General features: G+C 40.3%; 1 protein-coding gene across 7 annotated transcripts in view; it reads right to left on the bottom strand.

Moving 5' to 3' along the window:
- Positions 1 to 26,845, bottom strand: part of HMCN1 (hemicentin 1) — a 246,794-nt gene that overhangs the window by 114,299 nt on the left and 105,650 nt on the right. For all 7 annotated transcript variants that reach the window (XR_013954316.1, XM_080602312.1, XM_080602311.1 and 4 more), the window contains 11 exons: positions 24,721 to 24,842; positions 18,848 to 19,123; positions 11,107 to 11,248; positions 9,878 to 10,005; positions 9,073 to 9,186; positions 8,184 to 8,342; positions 7,286 to 7,480; positions 6,240 to 6,338; positions 4,595 to 4,722; positions 2,241 to 2,385; positions 615 to 727 (listed from right to left, as the gene is read on the bottom strand). Coding sequence is in view for 6 of the 7 variants with exons in the window: in XM_080602312.1 (XP_080458438.1) it covers positions 615 to 727; positions 2,241 to 2,385; positions 4,595 to 4,722; positions 6,240 to 6,338; positions 7,286 to 7,480; positions 8,184 to 8,342; positions 9,073 to 9,186; positions 9,878 to 10,005; positions 11,107 to 11,248; positions 18,848 to 19,123; positions 24,721 to 24,842 (1,621 nt within the window). In the remaining variant the exon portion in view is untranslated. The remainder of the gene's footprint in view (positions 1 to 614; positions 728 to 2,240; positions 2,386 to 4,594; positions 4,723 to 6,239; positions 6,339 to 7,285; positions 7,481 to 8,183; positions 8,343 to 9,072; positions 9,187 to 9,877; positions 10,006 to 11,106; positions 11,249 to 18,847; positions 19,124 to 24,720; positions 24,843 to 26,845) is intronic.

Below are 26,845 nucleotides of genomic sequence, written 5' to 3'. Positions count from 1 at the left end.
GCACTGTTTCAGGGTCACTGTCTGAGCAGTTAGAACAGCAGAAACACAAGGATTCATATCTAGAAAACCTGTTATTTTGCTATATATTCAAAAATATATATAAAAAAAAATGCAGGACCTAGTTCTTAAAAAAAAAAAGGTCAACATTTCAACTTAATTAATTTTGATATTGGTTTCCAATGTCAGAACAGATCTTGTACACATAGCATAAAAAATTTCCCAGCAGACCGCTCCTTTTCCATATTGAACTTCCATGACTAAAAATCATCTTAGAGCAAGCCTCTTAAACAAAAATGAACTTTTGATCTGTGGCAGGTTGCCTAATCTGAAATTATCAACTCATAACAGGAATATCAACAATTTCTGAAGTATTAGAAAGTATAAAGATACAGGGATAAACCCAAATAAATCTTTCCAAAGAACAGAACCTTGATCTATGTCTGGACCATGGCCAGGAAGTACTACTCTAAGAAACAAAAGCAGTTACAAATAGAGATTTCCAGATCCCTCACAATGCAGTTTTTTGGCTGCATCTCTTGCCTAGAGTTTTATGACAAGTAAAAGATGTCTTCAATTCATTTTCCACCACGAACAGCTCAAAGATGAGACGGTACCTTGGACCAGACAATAGACGGCTTAGGAACTCCACTTGCTTTGCATGGCAATGTTACTGGGATTCCTTCAATGGTGCTGAATATCTGCTGTCCATGCTGAATAACAGGCAGAACTAAAAATAAATGCAAGTATTAAACACGTGCAAAATATTTCAAACCACAGCACAACTCTTGCAATACAGTCTCTATACTCAACTACTAATTCCTACAGACAGCAAGGGTTGGGAATTTTCAGCCTGTTCTCCGAACCCTCTAATTGATATTGACCTGCCACCTTCTCCTCCTCCGCTCGCCAGTCGTTTATGACAGAACATGTACCTGTTCATATCAAAGCATGTCAGTCACAGGTTGACTGGTAGATCAGGTACATGCAGCTTTAAACTAAATGTAGGTATTTCAGCTGATTGCAGTCATTTTAGGCAGTCTTTATCACACCATTCACTGATGACATTTTAGGCTAGATGCCTGAAACAGTACTATACAGGATCTATCCTATATAGCACCTTTCATGAGAATGGGCTCAGCATTTCTGGTGCTGAATCACTTTCTATTGCTGGACAACACTTTGAGAAGAGCAGATTTGAAAGTGAAGAAACAATCCCTTTACAAGTTCATTTAATCTTTGTTATAAATGCTACAAAGTTGTAATAACTGCACTGATGGTTTCTGCAAGGACTGGACAGACTGAGAGAGGAACTTGAATAAAACCACCAGATTACTTTATTAAATCACTAATAAGAGGTAACAAGAACCTCAGTACCCCTCCCTAACTGAGCTGGTGCTCAATTAACAACAGAAAGAAGAACAGATTTAAGATATGGTCAGACTTAAGGTTGTAATACCAACAACTAGATCTTTCAAAAACCATACAAATATATTCCCTTCTGTCCTCAGGTTCTGAAAAATTCCAAAACCTACTGTGCACACAGAAGACCTTATCAGACTGCATACTTGTCTGAATTAACAAGCAACAGCTATTGTTAACACAGAACAGTGTTCCAGCATCTTCAGTGAAGCTTAGAATAAATCTTCCATGATTAATTTAACACATGAGAAACTTTCAGGCTGTAATCCATGAAGTAGATGGGATCCCACACAGAGTTAATGCAAGAATTTATAGCAGAAATACAGATGGGTTACCACGATCCTAACACTTGTCTTGCTGGCAATGTAATTTCTGATAGGGCCAGGAAAAGAAAAAAAAAAAAAAAGGTTTTGCAAAAGTTCTAATTTATTTTAATTGCAATTCTCCCATGAGTTGTGCATCCTTTTATCAGTTATGAAACCCCTCAGACATTGCTTTTCATGGTTTTCAATAAACTCGCATCTGTTTTGTTAATAAAGCTAAAGATCGAGTTTGCACAGCTTGACCTTTCTAGATGTTTCAAAATGAAGATTTTTTACAATCATAAAATGGTGTTATTTTTGTTTAATTTTAAAACAAGTCTCAATTGCTCCATTCTCTCCTGTGCAGTGGACCATGCTACTTTACAAAGCAACATTACTATAAAGAGGAAAATTGAGGAATTAGTATAGCTATAATGAGAAAGCGCTAGTGAGAGCTCCTGTTAGTAAGATACACACTTTTATCTTCCAGCCAGCACAAAACAAGACAGTGTTCCTTACCATACACATTAACAGTAGTAGTTTTGTTGTTTGTCCCAGCAACATTACTGGCCATGCAGGTATAATCGCCTCCATCCTGCAGCCGAACTCTTTCAAGGTGCAGGCTTCCATCACTGCGAACATTAATGTAGGGATTGGGAACCAGCTGCCAAAATAATGATGTAACATTTTACTAAAGAAAATACTTGCTTGATAATATTTACCTTGGGATGCAGCACATAATTTAAAAAAATTATGTGATCTTGGAGAATTTTACTAGAGCTTTTCCTACTTTCCATCTTTCATAAAAAGTTAATTTTAAATTAGAATTTTAGTAGCACCTTGTATATAATGCTGGAGTGAGATTAACATATAGAGCAGCAACTCTGCTCTGTCACAGCACATATGCAACTGCCACTGGTGCTTATAGTCATGCATTAAAGCAAGAACAAACTTAGTTGAACTATTTTACTGCACTTTGTAGTTATACCAGTAACCCAGTGTCATTATAGATCACCTCTGATGAGTGCAATGACTTCTTCACATCTTCTTCTTCTTCTACAAATAGATGACTTGTTCGTTTTTGTTTTTTTTACACTTATCAGAACCTTCTAAAAACTCTTGGCATAACCATCATGTAAAAGGGATCATCTCTAAGCATACCTTCACACTCTGAGCATGTTGTATAGAATTTAATTGGCAGCAGCAACATTTAAAAAGTATCTATTGCAAAAGATAATGAAAACTTGTACCTTTCACCAAAAGACAGCAATTATTAAAAACTACCTGCCCTCTAGCAACATTAAAAATTCACAGAGATCTTTACCAATCAACTGGAAGAGCTCTGCCTAGAATAAGCTCAGCAACACAGACTTGCCTTACACAGAGGCTGTCAGAATGAGAAATTGTTCCAGTCCTGCTCTGGTCAGAGAAAACGACATTCTTTTCTGAATGCAACTTGCTCCAACACTTTCCTTGGAGTGGAGCTTTTGTCGCGTGCTTACAATTACAGGAAACTAGTACTACTGTACAGAAGAATTAGCAACTCAACAAGGAGGATCCTGCCAGTATTTCTCACAGAAGTTACAGCCTGTGTTATTTGCACCTTCACAGTCTAAAGAAAAGGCTGGTGATTCACAATGATACAAAAATTCAGCAGAAAACTCTAGCAAGTAGAGGGTCAAGTAGTGCCAGGGTTCTGCTTGGTGGCAATAAAAAAAAATTGAGCAAGGTCTCCCTGCAGCCACAATTATGAAGGCAGGATTGCACAGCAGGCTGTTTGAGGAAAAAAAAATCACAGAAAGCATATCTAATGGAAAATACGAAAACCCACATACAGACATTTTTGCTACCAATTTTTTAATTACAGCCATGAAGAAAGGGCGTTAGGGAGCAATTAGCAAGCAAGATTAAAAATTGGGGATCTCAAATTCAGCAATTCAGCTGCTACTAAAGAAACGAAACTTCACTCAGACAACCAGCCCAGGCGCAGAGTCTGTGTAACCTTTCTGTCTGCAGAAGTTATAAACCGGCAACGGTGTGCTCTCAAAGGAGAGAGAAAATATACAAGGTTTCATGCTCTGAGCACTGCATCACTAAGAAAGGAGTGCACGGTACAGGGATGTTTACCTCATGTCAAAAAACTAAATCTACAGAGATTTTCTAGTATCTTTATTTTAAGAAATTAGGGAAAAAGAAATACTTTTCAGTCAGCAGGGTTTAAATTCCAACGCTTTTGTTATTCTGGTGGGTATTTTCCACTAGCATTCCTATCTTTAGAGTCAAAGGCTACCAGGCAGGAGCTAACAAGAATGCATGAAACAGTTTTAACAGTACGTAAAATAGAAGATAAAAGGACAATTCACAAATACTTTGGTTCCAAGTTCACGTATAGACACTCCTATCCCCCACGACCATCTTCCATTCCCTTATCCATGCTTCAGAGTTATAAATTTCCTACAGTAGGCAGAGATCACAGTGAGGCATAATGGTCAGCATGCCACACTTCCACTTTTGTATTTCAAACACTAATAAACTGTCATTTCTCAAGGGGAATGGCTGCACCCCAAATGACAGCACCTGCGGAAACTCAGAAGCAGCTACTGCCTTACAGATACGGCCACCTGGCGTCTCCTGGGGAAGCAGCAGCTTCTGCTGCATGGTGGTGGTCAGCTGTAACTCACCTCATTGACACCACGTCCTTGTTTCCAGTGAGCCAGACAAATCTCACGAAGCATCTTTATTGTAAGCATAACACCTGTCACTATATTTGAACATCAATTTTTGGAAATTAAACCCAGTTGTCACCATGGCTTAAAACATCAATTTTTGATTTTCTATGCCAACAAATCTTACAAGAAACAAAACAGTCTTACCACCATACTGTTCCTAATCCACCTCCGGTCTGGAATGGGGTTTCCAGCAAGCAGTACACATGGCAAAGTGAGCTGCTGCCCCTCGATTACATTGGCTGTGTCTGGACTTATTCCAATCAGAGGTGTAACTTGGGAAAAAAAAAAAAAAAAAGAAGAATTAGAAGAAATAATAGGATTATTTTATTTTTTAAATATATATTCATGTCCTGTCAGTAATGCTCCTAGTGATGCACTAGTGATGCAGCAGCATCAGAAAAAGGTCTCCTTGTGCAAGACACTATGCAAATACAGAGCAGGAAAATTTTCTGCAATGAAAACCATATGATTTACACAGAGAGGGGAAAAAAAGTTAGAAAGAAAAAAAATGTAGCAGTCAACAAACAGCATGGTAAGTACCGACATACTTAATCTTAGGACAAAACATACCAGATAAGGTTCTGGTATCTGAAATGTCAATGATGAAGGCAGGGAAAAAAAAAACACGCAAAGGAAGGGATGGAATAGCATAGGAGAGAAAAGGAAGCTGAAGGAATACACATACAGTGATCCTAAGATTAAGGAATGGCAGCAAAGAGAAGACATTGTCCAGTTGAAATTGGATCCAGTCCAGCATTTTCCTGGAAAATCATGTTCCTGTGGATACCAAGTTGATATACCATTTTTCCTTACCTGGGCAAAACACTGAAGAACAAAAGTAGCAGTTTTGGTGAGCACAATAAATACGCAGTAATTTCCTCTGGGCGTAAAATTTTAAAGGCTTAGAATTGAGGTCAATAGCACAGCAGAAAATTCTGTGTGATGCAACAGAACAAAATCCTGTGCATGTGCTTCATAAATTACTTTTAAATAATGGGAATTAATTAACAATTTTAAATAGGTAAAAACATCTCATCTATCAAAGATTATTAGCATCACAGATTTCTACCACATGTTTTAAGTTAACGAATGTTTTCTTTGATGGCAGACAGATCCATTCTAACCCACCCACAAATGTGTACATTCCATTGCATTATTTTTGCTTTTATTGCCAATTGCCCAACAGAGATAATAAACAACTCCTTAATAGCGCAACTCTTGTCAAAGTTGGACATTTATTGTCTTCTTGGATCACTAAGATTCCTTTCCAGTTATATCAATGCATTGCCCTAAGAAAGTTCATTGCTGCCTTTTTTTTTTCCTTTTTTTTTTTCCTTTTTTTTTTTTTTTAATACGAATTAAATGTCAGAAAACCAATCAATAGCATTCAGCATTATGGTGATTTTTCATTCCTTAATCTATTTACTTAGCAGTAAGAAACAGGACACAAGATAAATAATTGTTAAGGTCTATGCTATAATACGTAGTTGGAATTCATTCAAATTATTGTAGCCAGTAAAAAGACAATGTTCTAATGTGCAAAATTCACTGAATTTAATTACAATCTTCCACGCAAATGTTTTCTGATTCAGTTGGTGTGGCCGACTACACATGTAAATGCAGCTACAGATGCAAATATATAGATATATGCCTGTGTATGTACATAACCCATAGACATCCTACGTATCGTAAAAACACCACTGACTGCCACCTACTCCAGTATATTCACAGTACGGAAATGCTGCCACTCTTTCCTTTCACGGATGTCACTGACACCAAGCTGTCTTACCCAGTCCAGTTACTGTGATCGTGGCTGGCTGTGACTGAATCCTTCCGAACTGGTTTTCAGCCTCACAGATATAAGTCCCTTCATCACTGACCCACAAATCTAGAGGGGAAAACAAACAAACAAAAACGAAAGATGAGATTCCAGCAGTTGAAATGATACTGAGAAGTTTGCAATACATGAATACCTTATCCTTTTACCTTTCACTTTTAAATATTCTTTTTGCTAGATCATTCCTTTCCTTCTGTCACCAAGTAGGGAAACAATGACTATATGAGTGCTTCAGTGAAAAAGCATGGCACAAATAAGATACTTTTTATCACTTATATATTGCATATACTTTAATACAGTATACACTACTGCGTATAAATAATATATAGTAGTTATTTACATATCCACACATACATACACTATCGCACAGTGCATTTTCTGTGGTATACTGCTTACTACATACAGCATTGTGTGTCTGTATTTGACTAGATACCCACATAACACATGAATTACTATACTGTACAGATAGAATACAGGAATTAGTTCACCCATCCTGATTATGTCTAGAGAGGAATAAAAGAGATGATTAAGAAAACAGAATAACATCATTTAGTCTATGGCTGACTGAAATGCTCCAGATGACTGAAATTGCAAAGACACTTGCAGAATACTTAATTATTACACAAATTAGGACTTGTCTAAAACAGTAAGTTTAAAAACAATTCTTAAAACAAACTAATAATAATAATAATATCATCATCATCATCTGTGGCTCCTCAGTATCAACACAGACAATGACCCACATTTATTTAAATAAAAGTGCAATTGTTTCTGTGAAGAAGAGTGAAGCCAATGACCACTCACAACAGAATTCACAGACTCATGGGAAAATGATACATCTCAACAGCAATGGAATCAGTATCAGAAACACAATCTCTGACAATATACAGTATTTTTACAGGGATAACACATTTATATAGTAGCATAACAACTTAAATGCATTGTATACATCGTATTTCCTTTTGGCACCTTTTCTTCATAAGGTTTAGTCTACTTACTATTAATTGATAGAGCTCCTGTTCTTAATTGACTGATGGAACTAACAGCAAACGGTCTTGAAAAAAGAGAAGCACCATTCAGCCGCCTCCATTTAACCTTTGGCTCTGGGTAACCCTGAACATAGCATGGCAGTGTGATATTTGAGCCAATATTAGCAGATTCATCACTGGGTTCTTGCGTAAAAACTGGGGGAGCTGGGAAAGAAGAAAGAGGAGTACGGAAAGTGAATCAAGGTTGTAACATGACAGTAAAGTTCTGCTTGTGCAGACCCACATTTATCTACCATTTATGTACATCAGATCCTAGGAACAGATTCCCAACTTTAGCAACAGCACACAAAAGCAGCCTTGCATGCTGCTTAGCAATATTGAGGAGGTCAGAAACGGGCTAAACATCTCAAAATAATGAAAATACAGCCACCCCTTTCATATGAATGTGAATGCTCAAGAGTTAACACCAAGTTCCTCCTCTCCTTCAAACAGCTTTGCCCCTTGGTTCAGAAAGTATACATGACTGACAGGAACATCCATTTAATGGGGCATGACATGTCAGGCCCCAGGCAGTTAGAAAGATTTTGGAAAAGAGGACAGAAAGAACTAAGTTACAATAAACTTACATAGTAACTCAAGTTAGTATAATGTATTCTCTACACGAGAACTATGTTAGGTTGAGGTTTGAACAGTTTCCCCCTTCTCTGGCTCTGTCTTCCTCCTCAAAACTTTTATTCTTTGCAAAAGATGAGTGAGGGGAAGTTGGGAATCCAAATAGGACAGGGCAACTTAGCTCAGTGAACACCACCAAATAGGAGTTCCCAGTACACACAATTATTCAAAGACTTGTACACACGTATTTGTGAGAAAAGCTCACGTAAATAAGGCACTATAGCAAGCTACTTACAGCCAACATCCAGAGTTATCTTTCCAGAAGCTGTCCCTGCATCATTGGTAGCCACACAGGTATAATCACCTGCATCCAGATCTTGTGTTTCCTGGATCTTCAAAAGACCCCGATGAGAATCAATAATGAGAAATGCTGATGGCCTCAACTCTAAGTCACCTAAGTTCAGACAGAAAAAAAATAAAATGAAATATAACAGGGTATTTACCATAATTACTCCTACAGAACTGTGTCCAAGTTTGAGATTAGTTCACAACTTGACTGTATTCATTCAGTAGATAAATACTCTGATTTTCATTCAACTCAGTGGGAAAATTTATTCCTGCATTAGACACAATCCCATTTTATTTATATTTACTTTACAAGGGAAATATAAACTGAAGTAGCTTTGGACAGAGATCAGCATTAGGACAGTATGCCAGGCTGTATTAGAGACTATTTGTGGCAGCCACTTAATTAGAGACTATTTATGGCAGCCACTTGTCTGCCAGCTCCATGCCAAGTTGGGAACTCTGTAAAACCTAGAGAACAGCTCTGCTACATCTCAAGCTCAGCAGGAGCCGTAATACTGCTGCGTAACATTAAGAATTGGCCCACGCATTGAAAGACGTTTTATGACTTTTGTAGCATATAGCTAAGCATGAAGCATAAGGCATGAAGCTTAGTTAAGCACAAAAGAGGCACAGCTTTTTCTTTTTAATTATTCTAGGGTAAGTTCATTCACTGTATTTAAACAGGAGCGAGAGGTTGTGTCATATCTTCTAGATTTAGAGAATTTCACAGGTCAGTCACTGGTTGAATACTACATAAGCTTTTGAGAAAAATGAAGTCCCTTCAAGATCATTGTTCTAAATATTGCTGTTAAAGTAAATAAATCAAAGAAGTGCACCTTTAAACCATTTAACTTGGGGATGTGGGATTCCAGTTGTTTTACATTCCATAATAGTTGTGTCTCCAAGAGCAACCAGAATTTCACTCTGAACTACAGTCAATGTTGGGCCCTCTATAAAGAAACAACAGAGAGAAAATGAGTTCCTCATCTAAAGCATTCACCATTTTTAAGATGAAAGACTTAACTTTCTCTTGGTATACAAAAAATATTTGCACTAAAATTCAAACAGGCTTTAAAATCATGTGAGTTGACAGATAAATACTAGGTAACAGAAAAAAAAGTAGAGTTTGGAATGTCAGAACACCTGGACCTTATATAGAATATGCAGGAATAGAAGGAAAGAATTGGAAGAGTTTGACCATTTAGAAAGTAAAAAGCTTCAAAGCCTTTCTCTCCCCCTCTTCAGCCAAAGTTTGGTCACTAAGAATTTTAGTACTCTATTAAAATATAGGATAGTATTTAGAGGATATGATTTGGACTAGGACTCCACATGGCTAAGCACACTACAGGAATTTATAGAAACATGATTCCTTCTCCAAAAACCTACTGAGTTTTGCATGCCTACCCTACATTAGTATTCAATCTTTTTTTTTTTTTTAAACAGCATAAGAAACAGAAAGCTACTAATGCATACTAACAATACTGTTCAGATTTTAACAGAAAACAAAAGGGATGAATCTCTCCAGAGCTTTGGTAAATTTCTACAAATATGAGCTGCATAGTACCACAAATTTTAACTGCACCACCCTGATGTTGTATTAGTTTGCTTTTTTAGTTTCACTACATCACTTCTTTTACTTACCAATGTATGTAAGGGTGGATGTCTGTTTCGCTGTCCCAGCTGAGTTACTTGCCAAGCAACCATAAACTCCCTCATCTTTTGGAATTGCCTTTCTTATGATCAAGGTGCCTTCTGGGGTCAGCCTGTACCTGGAAATACATAGGGGACCAACCAAAATGGCTAGTTAAAGAAAAAGGTGTTAGATCTACACTCCAAGCAAGAACAGCAGCATGACCAGATGGTTTACAAACAGGTATTGCTTTTTCTCATGATAAACAACATAAACAACTTGGTATTATTATTTCTATTAGAGGAAATCAATGCATGTTATGAAGACAATTGAGTTAAATCTTGTAAAAAACATTCCCACAGCATTCTCCTGGAGAAACTGGCTGCTCAAGGCTTGGACGGGTATACGCTTGATTGGGCTAAAATCTGGCTGTGTGTCCGGGCCCAAAGAGTCATGGTTAATGGAGTTAAGTCCAGCTGGAGGCCGGTCACTAGTGGAATCCCCCAGGGCTGAGTAGTGGGGCCAGTTCTCTTCAATATCTTTATCGATGATCTGGATGACGGGATCGAGTGCACCCTCAGTAAGTTTGCAGACAACACCAAGTTAGGAGTGAGTGTTGATCTGCTCGAGGGCAGGAGGGCTCTGCAGAGGGGTCTGGACAGGCTGGACCCATGGGCCGAGGCCAACTCTATGAGGTTCAACAAGGCCAAGTGCCGAGTCCTGCACCTGGGGCACAACAACCCCAAGCAGCACTACAGGCTGGGGGAGGAGTGGCTGGAAAGCTGCCCGTCAGAAAGGGACCTGGGAATATTGGTTGATAGCTGGCTGAATATGAGCGGGTGGTGTGCTCAGGTGGCCAAGAAGGCCAATGGCATCCTGGCTTGGATCAGGAATAGTGCAGCCAGCAGGACCAGGAAAGTGATTGTCCCTCTGTACTCGGCTCTGGTGAGGCCGTACCTTGAATTGTGCGTTCAGTTTTGGGCCCCTCACTACGAGAAGAACATGGAGGTGCTAATCACAGTATTTCTAGTTTAGAGATGAGGTAATTGAAATTAAAGAATTATAAAGATGAAAGTTGAGGTACTATTTCCTAAACTTGCAGGATCCTGTGGAAGAAAGTCAGAGTATTTCAGCAATCTTCACAACTTCTTTCTCATACATAAAAAAGGGGGAGAGGGAGGGAGGGAGAGAGAGAGAGAGAGAGAGAGAGAGAGAGAGAGAGAGAAAATTTAATTCCTACCTGTATGAACCAATAATAAACATTTCATTGTGTGTCCATACTACTGTTGGCTTTGGATAACCTGTTGCAGAACATCTGATGGACACTTCAGAGCCTTCTGTAAAAGTCTGATTCTTAGGCGAAATGACAACCCTAGGTGGTTCTATTAGAAGAAAAGCAGCAATTAAGAAGATTGATTACACATTATAATTATATATACATGTATACATTATGAATATATATAATATAGCGCTTACACATTATGACAATCATTTTATTTCTGTTTCCAAACAGTTCTATAGTGAGAAAATGAGTCCTGATAAAGGTCACATGATTGTTTCCCTACAACTGCCTCCACTTAGCACAAATAATGACCATCAGACACACATGAACTGACTCATAAGGTCAATTACTGTACTAAAATATAACCAGTCTGGTGATAACATGTTTTTTTAAAGTCTCTTCTACCTATAACATTATTCAAAGAGTTTCTTCTTGAATTAGCAATCCTTTTTCAGACCACTCCCTTCTTCTTTTTCTGTACCACAGTGTACCACTTCCTCCACATAAAACACACATGCTTTTACAAAGAAGTTACTAATTCAGGATTCAAGCTACATGGGTTCACATGTCTACACACTTTGCTTCATTCTGAGATACAGAATCTGGAGCTCTTATATGTGGGCATGAATTCTGTCAAAAACCCACCAGAAATGAGCAAAGTTCACCAACACAACCCACCAAGATCATGAAGCCAGGCTGAAATAAGAATGGATTTCAGCTGTATTTTCTCAGGAAGAGAGACTGGTGAGCTTCATCAAATTCATCCACTTATATCCTTAGACAGATTGTCTCAATAAAGACCACCAAAACAATTCACTGTGATAACTGACATTTTCTTCTGTGGTACTTATGATTTTGCCTGCTAGCAGCGAGGAAAAGATCTACACCACTCAGTGTAAGAAAAAGTAGCACCCTGTAGTAGGAACTGCTGCTCCTTCACCTTACTCAGGCATGACACTGGCTGCTAGACCTTTGGGGAGCTTTCCTGTTCCTTCATCAGGCACTGCTGGAGTTTTACTGTGTGTTCCTCTGCAGATGATTCTTACTAGCAAGTTTAGACAGAAAATCCTAAGCTTAACTCTTTTTGGAGAGTAAAAGACACTGAATACACATACACAGAGGTACCTTGAATCTAGGGCTGCTCTCCATAGCTCTTTTTCATTAGTGTCTGTGGGAATTACAGCCTCCTACAGACTCAGGTGACACATCTGACATTTTTGTTGCTGCTAAGAAAAACACGTGCAACAGCCAGGACACCCACAATGTGTTTATGTGTGGCATAATCCATCAAGGACAACATAAAGGTGTCATGCTAGGCAACTTCCAGGTTAATAGCATGATCTTTCCTTGTTCAGTCTGTCACCATGCAAACAGAAACAAAGCAGCTCCTTTCCCTGAAACAATTAACAGCATGCCCTTCGGACAATCACTGCAGGGGGAAGACTGTTGTCTAAGCTCTGTGGTGCAATGGCAGGTGCTTAAAAAGCTGCTGACACAACCACAGGGCTCCCGTCCCATGGCACAGCCTGCCTTGCTGCTGCCCACCCGTGCTGCTTCTGCGAGGTCTGCGCATCGCCACGCAGAACTTGGAGCCCCCAGCAGCCTCAGCACACTAAGGAAGAGGGGATTAGTGCCTCCGGTGCTGATGGAGCAATGGAGACAATGAGAAATTAAACATCAAATTCAGGGCACAGACAAGAACAGCAGAAGACCTCGATCCCAGTTGCTATAGGCTGATTTGTCCCCACAGGGCATGTCACTGTGTCTGAAAGCAAGTTTGCCAAGGAACACAAAAATAGTTTTAAAATTTATCAAACATACATCTATAGTTTTAAAATATATTAGTGGTAGCATCAGCATACAAGCCCCGAACATGCTGTTATTTAACCTCTGTAGTATGCTTTCATTTAAAACAATTGCAACACGCTTTGTGCTTTGGATTTCATGATAAATTCACGTCTGTTAGTATTTCATGAAAACCTATCTGCAGGCCCCCGTCCCACACATAAAGCCCCTCTGTCGAGAGAAGGCAGGAGCTGTGCTGAGGAAGGCTTTTGGCCGCGGTCTGGCAGCGGGTGCCGTGGGGGAGCAAAGCCAGTGCCAGGATCCGTGGCCTCCGCTTTCAGTCACTGAGGGAACGTGTCAGCGTGTCAAGGATCCTGCGATCCTTGTAAGAATGCATGCAAAACCACACGGCCACACTGCCAAAGGCAAGGAAAAAAATAAGTAATAAACAGCATCTAATTTGCACACAGATTTGCAAAACTAAACACAGATGCATCTACATACTGCCTCATCCTTTTCTTTCTTAAATTCATGGTGTTAACCTCCCCCCAGTTTCATTTTCACTTCTAGAGGGGATTCCGCAGGGTCCTGAAAAGCCCCTCTAGCATCTCGTGAGGGTCTGAATCCTCCAGAACCCTGAATGAAAGGCACCAGAGGAAGGCAAAGCCGCAGCGTCAGTAATACCGGGATCAAATCCAGACACGAGGGGGTAGGGAGAGGCAAGAAATGGATGCAGGCTACAGGACTGTCCTCAAGTGATTGAGGACGTGCACAGCTTTCTCAGCTATTTTTGTTTTGTTTTAAATCCTGCCAAGAAACACTGGGAGATATTCTGCATGCTTTGGTCTTAGGGGAGGCCTGCGCTCCTGTTGATATTAGGAAGCTCTTTGTTTCAGACAGCAGTTACACACTGTGCTGTGACACTGTCACCCACACAGTTATTGTCACACTGCAATAGCACCAGGTGAGCAAAAGAAGGCGCAAGTAATATTTAACACGCAAGCTATTAAATTAATTAAAAGAAGTCAACAGACACAGCTGTAATACTCAAGCTACCACCAAGGCCCCCCAAGGCCACAGTCAGCACTAATTAACCATCTCGTTTTCTTGCTCAAAAGCCAGCCGGGGGCACAGAATTGGCTTTCTTGTATGGCAGGACAACTTGATTTCTTTTGCTTTGTTGTTTGTACCAGAAGGGGCGAGATTTGTGCATGGGCAGGAGCACAAGCTCCTTACCATACTCATCCCATTCAAGTCTGTAGGAAAAAAAAAAATAATATATATACATATAGCCTTTTAAACAAAGATCACATGTGATTCTTCTGAAGATAGTGAAGATTGGTGTGGAGACTCCAGGCTCTGAAACACTCACACTTGCACCTTTCCTTGGTCCATTTAAATCACTAGAAGAAATTTAACTTAACATGAATAAGAGGACAGTAAATGCCAAATTTTTCTTTTATTCAACATTAAAAAAATATTTATCACCATTTATTAGCAAAAAACAAACAGTCTCGCTGACAATATTTGTCATTACTTTCTGCATCTTTTTTCCAACAGAAGCTTTTTCCCCAAGCCACGCTGTAGAGGATATTTGACTGAACCATTACTTGTATCAATATTTTTTGTGCAGCACCCTCAAGCTTATTTCTTGCCATTTTTGCTAAGAGCATCTTTGAAAAGCTGAAGGATTCCAACTGTTAACCTGACAAGTAATGTCCTAACAAGGCTGATTAACTATTTAAATATATTTTGATCAAAACCAACCATGTAATAACGCAATCACTTCAGAAGTTTGCATACACTTGCTGCAGAATTTTTATTTATTTATTTATTTATACATGGGTTTGATTTCCATCAAATGATGGACTGAATTTGTTCATGCTCCTGTGAGCAATCTGTACCAAGGACTGCACGCAGCCCTCCTGGAAGGGGTGCCAATCCAACACTTTTCTTACAGCTGCGGGTACAATACTTAACAGCTTAACTAATCATTTGCTTGTGCTTTTTACAACTACGGCAGTAACAGAGGCCAAATACCCTGCAAGAAGCTAGTTCCCATGGGATTTGGAGGGAATGCAATGAGCCACAGGTTTGGGTGGGTCAGCATACATCTAGAAAAGCTGACTTCTAAATTTGGTTCTGCTCCTTCAAGTCTCCTCTTAAAAATTCTTCTAAAGAGCTAGACTTTCCATGAGAAAGCAACTAGAAAATAATGTCTCTCATTTGATGTCATGCGCTTGCTCATTAAGATGCATGACACTTAACACATCCTGTTTTACTTAATGCCCTAATTTTTCATCCTTCATCAAGTCTGAACTCAAATTCATTGCAGTAAGTACTCTCCCTACTATGCATAATCTGAATATTACAAAAATTACAAGAGATTAATCATCACTTATTTAGCTGAATTTGTGATAAATGATACAGAAGAGACTTGGAAAACCAAAAGATATTTTCAGCTGGATGAGAAAGCTTTGTTTGTCCCACTTCTGCACTGATCTGTAGAGGATATCACAAAGGAATTTTAACAAAAGAAACGCCTAGAATAATAAAGTCAGGCCAAGTCATAAAAACAAGCTGTCAGCGACTGGTCTTATAACGCAAACCTTTTTGCCCCATCAGCTCCCTTTCTCTGAATGCAGACAAGAACCTCTTAGGAACCACAGTACGGGGAGCAGATGAGCAAACTTTGGGACTCTCACTGATTTTCCTGAGCTACAGAGAACTCGAGAGGGGCTGCTCGGGCAGTTCCTGACCCTGCCGCTAACTTGCTTCTCCTGCACAGGAAGCTTGCTTCTGAAGGGCAGCTCACTGACCACCTCTGAGCCTGCTGTGAGTGGCAATCAGCACCTAGCAGAGGGACACCTACTGATTCAGCTCTTTTTCTTTCAGACAACATTGTCTTTTGCATCAAAGAAGTGCTGAAAGTTTAACTGCATTTTACTTCCTTTCCTTTTAGAGCAGGAAGTGCTACGGTGGGAACAGGTTACAAGTCCAACCTGTTGAGAGGAGTTGAGCCATTCACACTATGGATCCACCTTGTAATAACGTCCAAAACTGAGGGTGCACTTTAGAAGTCAGAGCACTGACTCAACACCAACACAACCCTAGGAGGCCCAGGAGACTGTACTCCTCAGTATCTCAAAGGCCACAAGTTCCGAGACCTTTCAGCCTGCTGCGAGCAGCACAGCGCCATGCCAAGGCAGGCACAGTTTTTAAACGGGACGTTCGGCCAGCTGGGCTCGGTGCTGGTGACGAACAAGTCATGGCTCAGTATAGCAGCTAACACAGAACATGCAACCAGGGAAAAAAGTCAACTCCCATTCAAGTATCAGGCTGTATTTGTACAGCTGCTGGTCTAAAAGGAACATAAAAAATTAAAAATCAGATGAACATTCCCTTTCAGAAGAGCTATCAAACCAAAAAAATTTCAAAACAATTCTATTCAGAACAAGGGTTTACTACAACCCACTTGTAAAGCAGACGCTGGATTATTTTTAGAGCTACAAACATTTGTTCTCTGCCTTAACTCCTACTGCAGAAAGAAAATGGGGATGAAAGCATTGTTTGTTCTCTTATGACCCAAAATTCAGAGGTCTGTATTGGATCTGTGCCAACAATAATAAAGGGTTCTGATATGAATTTAATATGACATTTGGAATTACGTGCAGCTACATAAAGCATGAACCCATCTCTATCTATTAATAAGACCACAAATTGCCTTCTTTCAGAAGGAAAACATTACAACCCCTTTAAGCTTTTTCTTCTTACAATAAGCCATCCTTGACTCTTTTGCTGTCAAATATAAACCATTCTTTTCAATATTCTTCTGAACCCTAACAAACAGTATGGGCTGTGCACAACACAGTTAATCATACATCAGTGTACCTCCAGAAATTTGGTTAAAATCATTTGGTTCAAGCAAAGTAAAACAATACACATACAACCATCCTGACACCACTCAGTTCCTGCATACAGCCATTCAAAAGGTTGGCTGGAGATTACATTTTCCAAACACCACAAGACAGATACTGCTGCAGGATTCTGAGTTCAGCTGCAGCTCAGTGTTTGCTACATTTGCTACTACCTTTATTCTATTCCAAGCATCTTTCATCAGAAATAGAAGAAAATGCTTCTCAGACTGCCAACTAACCCTGTATAAACTGTCCAAGAAGGTTATCTCAGGCACGTTTTAAACCTGTTAGCAATACCAGTACCAGCCAAAACGTAATTCTCAACTATTTGATATAATCATTCTACACATATAAATGATTTGAAACTAAATATTCTGCTGTGGCAGCACTAAACTTCTCTATCTCTACTGTAAAAACCTGCCAGATGTAATTTGCTCATCGTGTTAAATCTCCCAGCTGGTCTACAGACCTCAGGGACAGAATCTAAATCCCTGGAAGAGAGGAATGAGGGAGGGGGCACTTTTCTTGCCTTTGACATGCTTCAACGATCGTCTTGATGGAAAAATCCTGTGGAATTCAAAACAGTTTTCCAAACGTGTATGGGCTGAGTTTTTTTCATGGCTTTCCCCCTCTCCCCTTTAACTTACTATAAATTTAACAGTTATAACTCAAACATAGATATCCAAATGGTAATTCAGACAGAGCAGTGAAGAAACACCTCACCACTACATTTTGTAACAGGTCCTACATAATTGATTACACACCTATTTATTCTGCCTTGGCAGATCACGAAGAGCTGCATCCCGTCAGTAAGAGTTACAATTCCATTTTTGACCTCTTTCTTTCAGAGCACCTTGATGCAGGCAATTCTCCCCCCCCCCCCCCCCCCGCCCCATAATTTTACATTTTCCATTAGCTAATGAAGTAGGATTACAGCAACAAAGTTAGTAAGGTACCCTCTCTGCTCAGAACATCATTAGCAAGCAGAAATCCTGTCAGAGTCACCAACAAGTAGCTTATCAAGACAGCCAAAACCTAAAAATAAAAGACAGAATAGTTTTCTGTAACATTTTGCAGTTCTGACTCTTCTTAGCCACAGACTGCATGCTGGGAAACCAAGGTTCAAACCTCCACATGACCAAGGCAGTCAAAACCAAATCTGAAGTACTTTCAGATTTCAACTGAATTAGCCCCAATTCAAATTACTGCATTTTTACTTTTTTTTTTTCTTTTCTCAAGTTTATTCTTGATTTGAAGCAACAACATGGACCTAGAGCTTGCTTGGTCTCAACCCATGGCCTCTTCTTCAGTCCTGACATAGTCTGAAAGTCCTTATTTTATCTAGCCCTTCATAAAACCTTGATTAGTTCTTAGCTTGGATTAAATGGCACACGATGACGGATACAATAATACACAGGAACACTTAGAAGTATTATTCTAATGAGATATAAAATAATCCAGAAGAACACAGAAACTCTTACCAATTTAAGTGCACTTGTGTAACTGTAGTTTCACTGAAAGGGAAAAAAAAATCACACATGCAGTCCTTAACTTTTCTCAAAGTCAGGCTCAGCTACAAATATTGGGGACTGATGCTGCTAAGAACATGTGCGTGCACATACACAAACAAGAACAAAGTCTGTCTGCAGCTACCTCTTTGTGCTCTACATTTTAGGAGACACTAAAAACAAAGATACCTGAGGCTCTATACAGACATACAGCAGAATTAAGCTGGCAGTTTCAGAAGTATCAGTATCAAACCATGGTTTGTAGAGGCCCACAGCATGAGGCAGTGTCACAAACTGAGCACAAGTGCTGTCTGGTGACTTGCACCGATATTTTAAAACAAGGGAAAACTACATTACTTTCTACCAGTCTCTAAGTTGTTTCATCAACAGGCATAAACGGCAAAAGTTCCTATGAGAGACAGTTCACAAAAAAGATGAAGCAAGTTAAAACCATGTCAGAGGAAGCTTAACAGGCAGTTTTCTTGTTACCTTGTACAGTAAGGAAGACAGATGCTGTGGTAGATCCACCCTCGTTAGAGGCAATGCAGTTGTACTTGCCAGCATCTGTGAACTTTACAGTCTTCACTTCTAAAGACAGGTTGCTCAGCACCGTTATCCGCAGGGGCTCCTTCAGCCTCACATCTCTGCCATTCCTCTGCCAGGTGAGATTGTAACGCACGGTGCTTAATGTTAGGCAGGTCAAGATGGCTGCTTCACCAGGGACAGCCGTGACATTGTTAGGAACCTGAATCATGGGTGGAGGCTCTGCGTAGAAAGAACAGAACAAAAAAAAAAATGAGGAGAAAAAAGATTTGGGGACCTTTGCTTCACTGGTGGATTCTTGGTAAATAACTTGAAGTATGCTATAGTGCAAAACAATTGTAATATTGGTTAATATTTTAGTTTCATTTCACATTGCTCAACCCATGGAACAGAGATCCCAGGCCAGCATCCTCGCTCCCTGACACAAAGCTACCTGACAAGAATACACCTGATTTACGTGAAACAAATACTGCATCACACAGGATGAAATACCACATCTTCTATGAGATGTTGTGCTGTTCTTTGAGTTAATCTTGCACAGGGAAAGGCCAACACAAAATCACAGCCCCACAACCAGGTCTGTGAGTGCTCTGAGGTATGACCATGCATGGTACAATCTGAGTTCTGCTCTAGAGTTTTGCAGGCTTGTATATGAAGAAAAAAAAGGGAAAAAATGCTACTACAAAGCTCTTCTAACAGAGACAATGAAACCAAGTCACCAGCTGCTGCAAGCATCATCATTATGTTCTTTACTTGATTAGTTTATTTCTAAGGATATGTGGAAGAAGACACTGTCTGCTCCTTTAAGTCTCCCTGATCAAGGGTGTTACTGAGCACAGTGAAGGAAAGGCAAGGCAGTAAACAGTACGCAGAGGCACACACTTGATAGACAAACAGTATCAGAAACAGTGACGAGAAAACTCAGTCATGCTAACTGATGGGCAATCAAGTAGCTTCTGCCATCACTTCAAAGAGGGACCAATCTGGCTTTGGAAACTGATAGGGGTGCAAACCTGGGGTCTTGGATATACCTGGAGCTCTTACCCCGGCAGCAGAACTACAGAAAAGGATTCAGGGGAAGAAGAAAGGTGGGAGTAGACAGAAAGGGGTACAAAAGGGTCCTGCCACACAAAGTATTACCAGTCAGTGCACTTGCTGGACAGAGCCCTGTGCCTGCTCACCACGGCCTGTCCTATCCTCCTGCTAGATCTCTTCTCAGCTCCATGCTCTCCCTCACCCTGATGCACACACGCTGCAAGTGCCAGCTGCCAGCTGCTGCTGAAACCAGCGTGAGAGGGCTGGGTGCCAGCCACTGGAGTCACAGCAGGGGCAGGGGCGCCCGCTGCCTGGGCATCACCTGCTGGGGAGCCTGGGCTCCAGCACCAGCTGCTGGAGGGGGCGATGGTCTGAGCCACCAGGCACTGGAACGGGAATGGTGTGCGTCCCTAGAACCTGCCCCTGGAAGGGGCTGGCACCAGCGGAGTGAACGCAGGGCTCAGCACCAGGGGCTGCAGCAAGACCGAGGGTCAGGGCCCATGTCGGCGTCCCCCGAGTGCACCTGCGGTCGATGCGAAGGGGAAGGCAGCAGCACTGCTGTGGGGCTGCAACAGAGCCCCAGGCCCCAGGCACAGCACTGGGCAGGAGCTGTGGGCATGGAGCTGCTGGGGGCAGCAGCCGCTCACAACGTTTCAGATAATTTCAAGCTCCTTCTTCCTATCTGTACATATTTTATGTTTCAGCTTCCGCTAGTTGTTATTGTTTGCTTTCTGCTCTACTCATCTGTACGTTTTTAATTGCATTCCTAGAAGGATGCAGCTGCAACAATTGAGCACTGGAATTTAGCTTTGAAGCCACAAATGCTAAAAATAGGAGCAGTTGTCTCGATACTTCTTAAGATATCACTGACAAAGGAGAAAACGTTTAAATGCTGGAGAACATAAATTATGTAACGCTGTGCATTCCGTATGCATTCCACGTACATGGTATGCATAAGATGTTACATAAATGATATATTTATATATTCCATTTGCTGGTTTCCCCACCACTACCCCGACTGTTTCTTGCTACGAAAAATCTGCAGTGAATAATATTCTGACCAGGACGCTTCAGCAGAAGTAAGACAGCTGTAAGAGCAAGACCAAATCTTTATCAGCACACACCAAAAATCAATTATCCTAAGCAAAGCAAGCCTAAGAGAAAAAAAAAAAAAAACTATCTGTATTTATTAAGGGTGAACGTTGCTCCTAAACTCAGAGCCAGCCGTAACTCTTCCTCATTTAAGTCTCCTGTGGGGTCTCAGATGAGGTGCACTTTAGGCTTTAGGCCAGCTTTAGGCCAGCTCTCTGCATACCAGTGACTCCCTCATACATGCCGCACGCTGGGCGTGCAGCTCTGCTTCCCACGGAGCACAGCCCCTAACACCTCTCGCTCTCACTACCAAAGCAGTGCATTTCAACACAGAGCAGTATCAAGAAAAGCCGGACTTGCTTACTGAGACTGGAGTTCCAGTTTTGCACTTCAGGCTGGGGGGGTTATTTTGGAAGAAAAGATGAATCTTCTCATGTTTTCCATGGGACTATCCCTAAGAGCACGATACTTAAACTTGGAAAGCTAAGAATAGAAAGAGATGAAGGCCAGTACAGGACTAAAACCCCACCATTATTTGACTGTCAGTCCTTGGGGCACACCTCTAGACTCTTAGAACAACAGTGAGCACATAGCAATCCCCTGGTCAAACTCTAAACTGAATTTCTGGTATTCAGAGCACTTCAGTTAATGTGCCTGTACAAGCTAACAAGCCAGTTGACATTTTAAAGATTTAATACTAGTGAGACGAAGTCAAACTCAAGTGTTTGCTTTTCTTGAAACTGGAAAATGTTGACACAGTTCCAATACCTTTCACACAGCAGCTGACAAAAGGGATAATCTGTGATATACTGTCTGTCAGCTAGTCAAACTAAGAATACTTGAAAAGATTGTTTATTTTGCTTAAAGAAGAAATTTCAGATACTTTTCTTACAAATGTTTGCATACAAGGCTTTCAAAGCATCTCCCTCACATTACTCCTCTGTATGGCTCAAAACAGAACTAGCTGCTCATGTTGACACAGTGTGTCAAGTCTTGGTGGATCTTACAGCGCTTTGTAAATGAGACAATACTGCAATTTCCCCCACACACTCCCCCTTTACTCTCAAGTGCTACCACCAGTATCACAGGAAAAAGGTTAGGAATCTCTTTCAGTTCTCTCTGTAAGGAAGAGGATGGTTGCAACATCCTAACCAAGAATCCTTGTGCACACAGTTTCTGGGGGTGGAATATAACAGCTGCTGGTACTCGTACTCCAAAGCACAGACTGAACGAAGCAAATGAGATATCTTATTCACCAGAAGCATTTTGGTAGATAAAATATGAAACAGTGCTCAGCTAGGACTTGAATAAGTATTGATGTTACTTGAGTACACTGTGTGACTAAAAGGATGTTCCTCATCTCAAATTTACCACTCACTATAAGAAGGCTGTTTCTCTGCAAACTTTGCCTTGCACAGAATCAGTGATGTCAGGCTGTTGGTTTTTTTGTTTGTTTTTAACATGCTTATCCTGCAGTGAGAGGAATGTGCACGTCTGTAAAAAAGAAGATGGAGGGGTATATAGGCACAGTCTTCAACTACTGAGAGGGACGTTTTAGAGAATACGATCTCTGAGCACAAAGGATGAGAATCCGTGGTTGTAATATCCAGCATGGGAAATTCCAACTAGATCATTACGCAAAATATTTTCCTAGTGAGGGCAATTAACCACTGAACAGGCTGCCCATGGAGCTTGTGAAATCTCTGTCCTTGGAGCCATTCAGTGTTTGATTGGACAAGTCCCTGGGAAATGTGATCGAGCTTGGAAGTTAGCTCTGCTATGAGCTGAAAGCTGAACTAGGTAAATTCCAGAGGTCTCTCCAACCCAAACAGTTTTGTGATTCTGCAAATCATGATTCAGGTTAACCATTCTGAATTAGCTAATGTGAGAGATAAAGGACAACCTTTATTTCAAGCAGTTATATGAAAACCTGAGGCTGAATTCAAACTGCTGTGCCAAGCTCTGCTATCATCACTGCCACTTTGACTCAGCTCCAGTGTCTTCCTTATTCAAGGGCACTGATTTACACTTCTACATGCCATCTGGCCTTCTGTTTGGGTGTATCAGACATCTGCAACAGATTTTTATTTCAAAACAGAAATGATTTTTCCTTTCCTTCAGACTGCACCACAGTTTTGAAAAGTGAGCGACAAAGTTTGCTACAGTATGGATAGGGTTTTCACTCACCTACCCATGTATATAAGCAAGCTTTTCTTCTTTAATTTTTCCAACATAAGATGTTTTGCAAAGGTTTCATGAACCTCATGAACACTAGCAGATCAGTGTTTAACTGGAAGGTAATTACTGAATACACACAGTTCTGCTCTAACTAAATAGTCAGGGAGGGACATGATCATTCAGTGCAATCACTGGAGTTGTTCTGTCCATTCTCTTCACCTACTGAACTCAGTGACTTCGCCCAGAAGCCCTCTCAGTGTCTGCTGAAGTACCACACCTGGTTTTATGTCTTCTCCATCTGTGCTTGGGGTGTCCCTAGGCTTAAAGTAACTGAAGCAGAATTTTTCAGATACAGCAAAGGATTCTCAGGGAAGTAAAGCCTGCTGTTTTCCTTTGAGAAACATTTCTAGCTGATATGAAGCTGAAACTCTTAAAATCATATTCTGCAGGCAGTAACCAGTACCCACACATCCCAGATGCCAGCCTGACGGGACACAAACAGTATAGCTTTACATTTGCCTTCACAGAAGACCAACTTTATTCTCTCCTCTTCTTCCACCCCAGATGCCTACACCCTATACTTGACCAGGATGCCAGTATTCACTTCACAGGAAGGATTCTCTCTCATCACAACTAACTTTCACTAATAATACTAATAATGTTTCTTGGGCATAATCATTTAAGTGCACTGAGTCTAAACTAACACGAGGAAAACACCCTCAGGAAGTGTGACACTCTGTGCTTTATGCTTTGGAACCGCTTTAACACATAGGCACACCAACTATTACTGAAAGAATGACCAGGTTTACACCTTATCTTCCTGGTGAAGTCAGGATCATTTTAAATTAAATAGAAAATGAAGAGAAACAGTAATTAGAATAATCAATTGGATAATCCAGTTAATCCACCTGTCAAGACACACTGATTGCCCTTAACATTGTACAAGTCAATTGTCTACAGTCACATTTTTGGGCCAGCAATCAACTAATAACAGTTATTCAAAAGTATCTTTGTGATTAGCCTGATTTATTCACTTATTTTCACTTCCTTCATCCAAGTTATTCACATTTTTAAAAATTCAAAATAATAGATAAGAAAAAAGACTTCCAACAATTTACTGAATCAGAACAATTTTGAACATAACTTTTCTAATTCCTCCTCTACAGGATAATACCTACAATTAAGGGAGCAAACATAATTTCTACAGCTTGAAATAAAAATGAGAACAACTGACATCTCAGATTTCAATTTCTGCTTCTGTGGGCCACATCTATTCTGTAAGTCCAACTGCTTGCAGGAATTAACTAAAACAAATCCCATGCTAATATTCAAAACAGGTTTCCTGAGTATACATCAACACATTTGTGTACATCAGCGAGAAAAAACATATTAACTAAACATATACTTAGAACTGGAAATACCTTTTATTGGTACCAAGTGTCATTTCTTTTTGTTAAACATCCCAGTACAACATGTTACCATATTTCAGCATGGAAGGATGAATTAGTACCCACCTGATACATCCAGAAATGTCTGCGCACGTCCAGTCCCTGCACTGCTAGTTGCAATACATTCATAGAAGCCTTCATCAGACAAGGAGACTTGGTCTATTTCCCAGCTCATGCTAGATGATTCTCTGAAGAAAGGAAAAGGCACATTTCACTAAATTTCTGAAGGAATAAAGAGGTAAAAGGACTTGGTTTCCTGACTGCAGGCAAAGATTTTCACAATAGGTTAGGTTAGAGGAAAAACAGATTCTCTGCTGAATCAAACTGGATTTATCTATGAACTTCAGTTAAAGAACAGATAAATACATTGTCAGTCTTCTTCTAAGTATTAAGAAATGCAAGCTTTTGCAGAATGTTTCAGTTAAACTTCTACAAAGGTGACTAACATACGTGAACATGTGCCATACAGTAACTAACACCACAGCAGTTGCAGTCATTCACTCAGCTGATCATACCTCATTGTTGCATTTACTACTCGAGAAGCAGTAGTTCTTCTCTCTCCTTAACACCCACCAGTTTCTACACAGCGCCAGTCACAGTACTGAACCCACGGCTCTTACTAGAAAGGCTAATGAGGGTTCATCTTCCCAGTGAAGAGCTTCTCACCAAATCTATTTGTAAACCCACTCTTAGGCTCATGGGGTGGGGAGGGTAGCACCTACCCTACTACCTGTTTCAAGGGGACTACATCCAGGCAGCTCTTCCTGCTTTTCAAACTGCAGGGACTACCTCCACCCTAAATATTTAAAATCCAACAAAGAAGTATCCACATGAAGATGACAACAACAGAGGTACAGCCAGGAGAGCAGAAGTTATGACAAGCACTAACTACATTAACTCAATAATCTGCACATTGATTGCCTACCCACACAAAAATAAACAGTGCAACAACTATAAAGACTGAATTGACAGATCCAGGACTAAAAACGGAGAGCGAAATACAGAAGAGAGATGAGCAAAATAACAGAACATGAATTCAGAGAAATACCTGCAGTTTTTTCCTACAAGTTGTGCAAGGTAAAGCTGAGAGGTAATTAATATCATGCATCTGTCACATGTAACGTTAAAGTGGAGAAGAAAATAAAAACATGACTGCATTGACTGGTAGGGTCACGTGCTTAAAAGCAAACACTTTTACAGCTTCTTAAGATTGAAAACCACATTGTTTTGTTTTATAAGAAATGGTGCAACAAGCACATGGACAATGACATAACGGAGAAAAGCGGGGGTTTGCGCGGTGCCCCAGCACTCCCTGGGGCCAGTTGCTATGGTTTACAAACAAAACCAAGGAACACAAATATATCCACCACGGCTTGGCAAGTAATTTCCATGTTATGGGAAAACACTAAATTAGTGACCCCTTGGTCTCCATTTTGCTTGTCAGAATATGGTGATTTATCATCCCTTAATAGATACAGAAAGAAAGAGAAAGCGACTTGGAAAACCTAAGGAAAACAGTGGTGACCTTAAATGGCTTCCTGGTTATTCTACTTCCTTTATATTGATTCTAGATAACCTAATATATCATATGTCAAATCTATGACATTTAACAGTGCTATGCTGGCAAATGGAAATGGCAGCAACTGCCAACACTAAGGATTAAAATAGTATTTCTTCCAAGTGAAAAGTGAGAAACTTCTTCAAGGAAAGTATATTAAAAGTGAAGTTATGCGATCCTATCCTTCTTTATTCCCAACTTTTGCTATATACCAGATGTAGAACATGGAAACCCTGAGAATGGAAGCATACAAGGAGTCCAGAGTGGAGAAGCTTGGTGAACACAGGCCAGGGGGTCTGTTAATAAATACATACAGAAATACAACAGCAGCGACGAGTAACGTACACCTCAATGTTTCTGCTGCACAGTTCAGCGGATACTATGCACAACTCCTTGCCGTATGTCTTACGGCGATAAGTCAGCACCTTTCACAGCATCAAGTCATTTATATACCCAAACCGTTTTATTTTCTCCACATACACAGTATATACAATTAGCTGATCAAGCTGCTTATCTTTCAGAAAACACAACCTAGCCAAGCTGCAGAGTCTGAAGACCAAATCACATCCTGGTTTTTGGTTACTGTAAAAACCATTGGCAGGGAGCACAGTGATAATTCACATCATATTGAGA

This window comes from Anser brachyrhynchus (assembly GCF_964034855.1).
Source record: "Anser brachyrhynchus genome assembly, chromosome: 8".
Classification (NCBI taxonomy): Eukaryota; Metazoa; Chordata; class Aves; order Anseriformes; family Anatidae; genus Anser; species Anser brachyrhynchus.
This window is presented reverse-complemented; position numbering and strand designations above follow the sequence as displayed.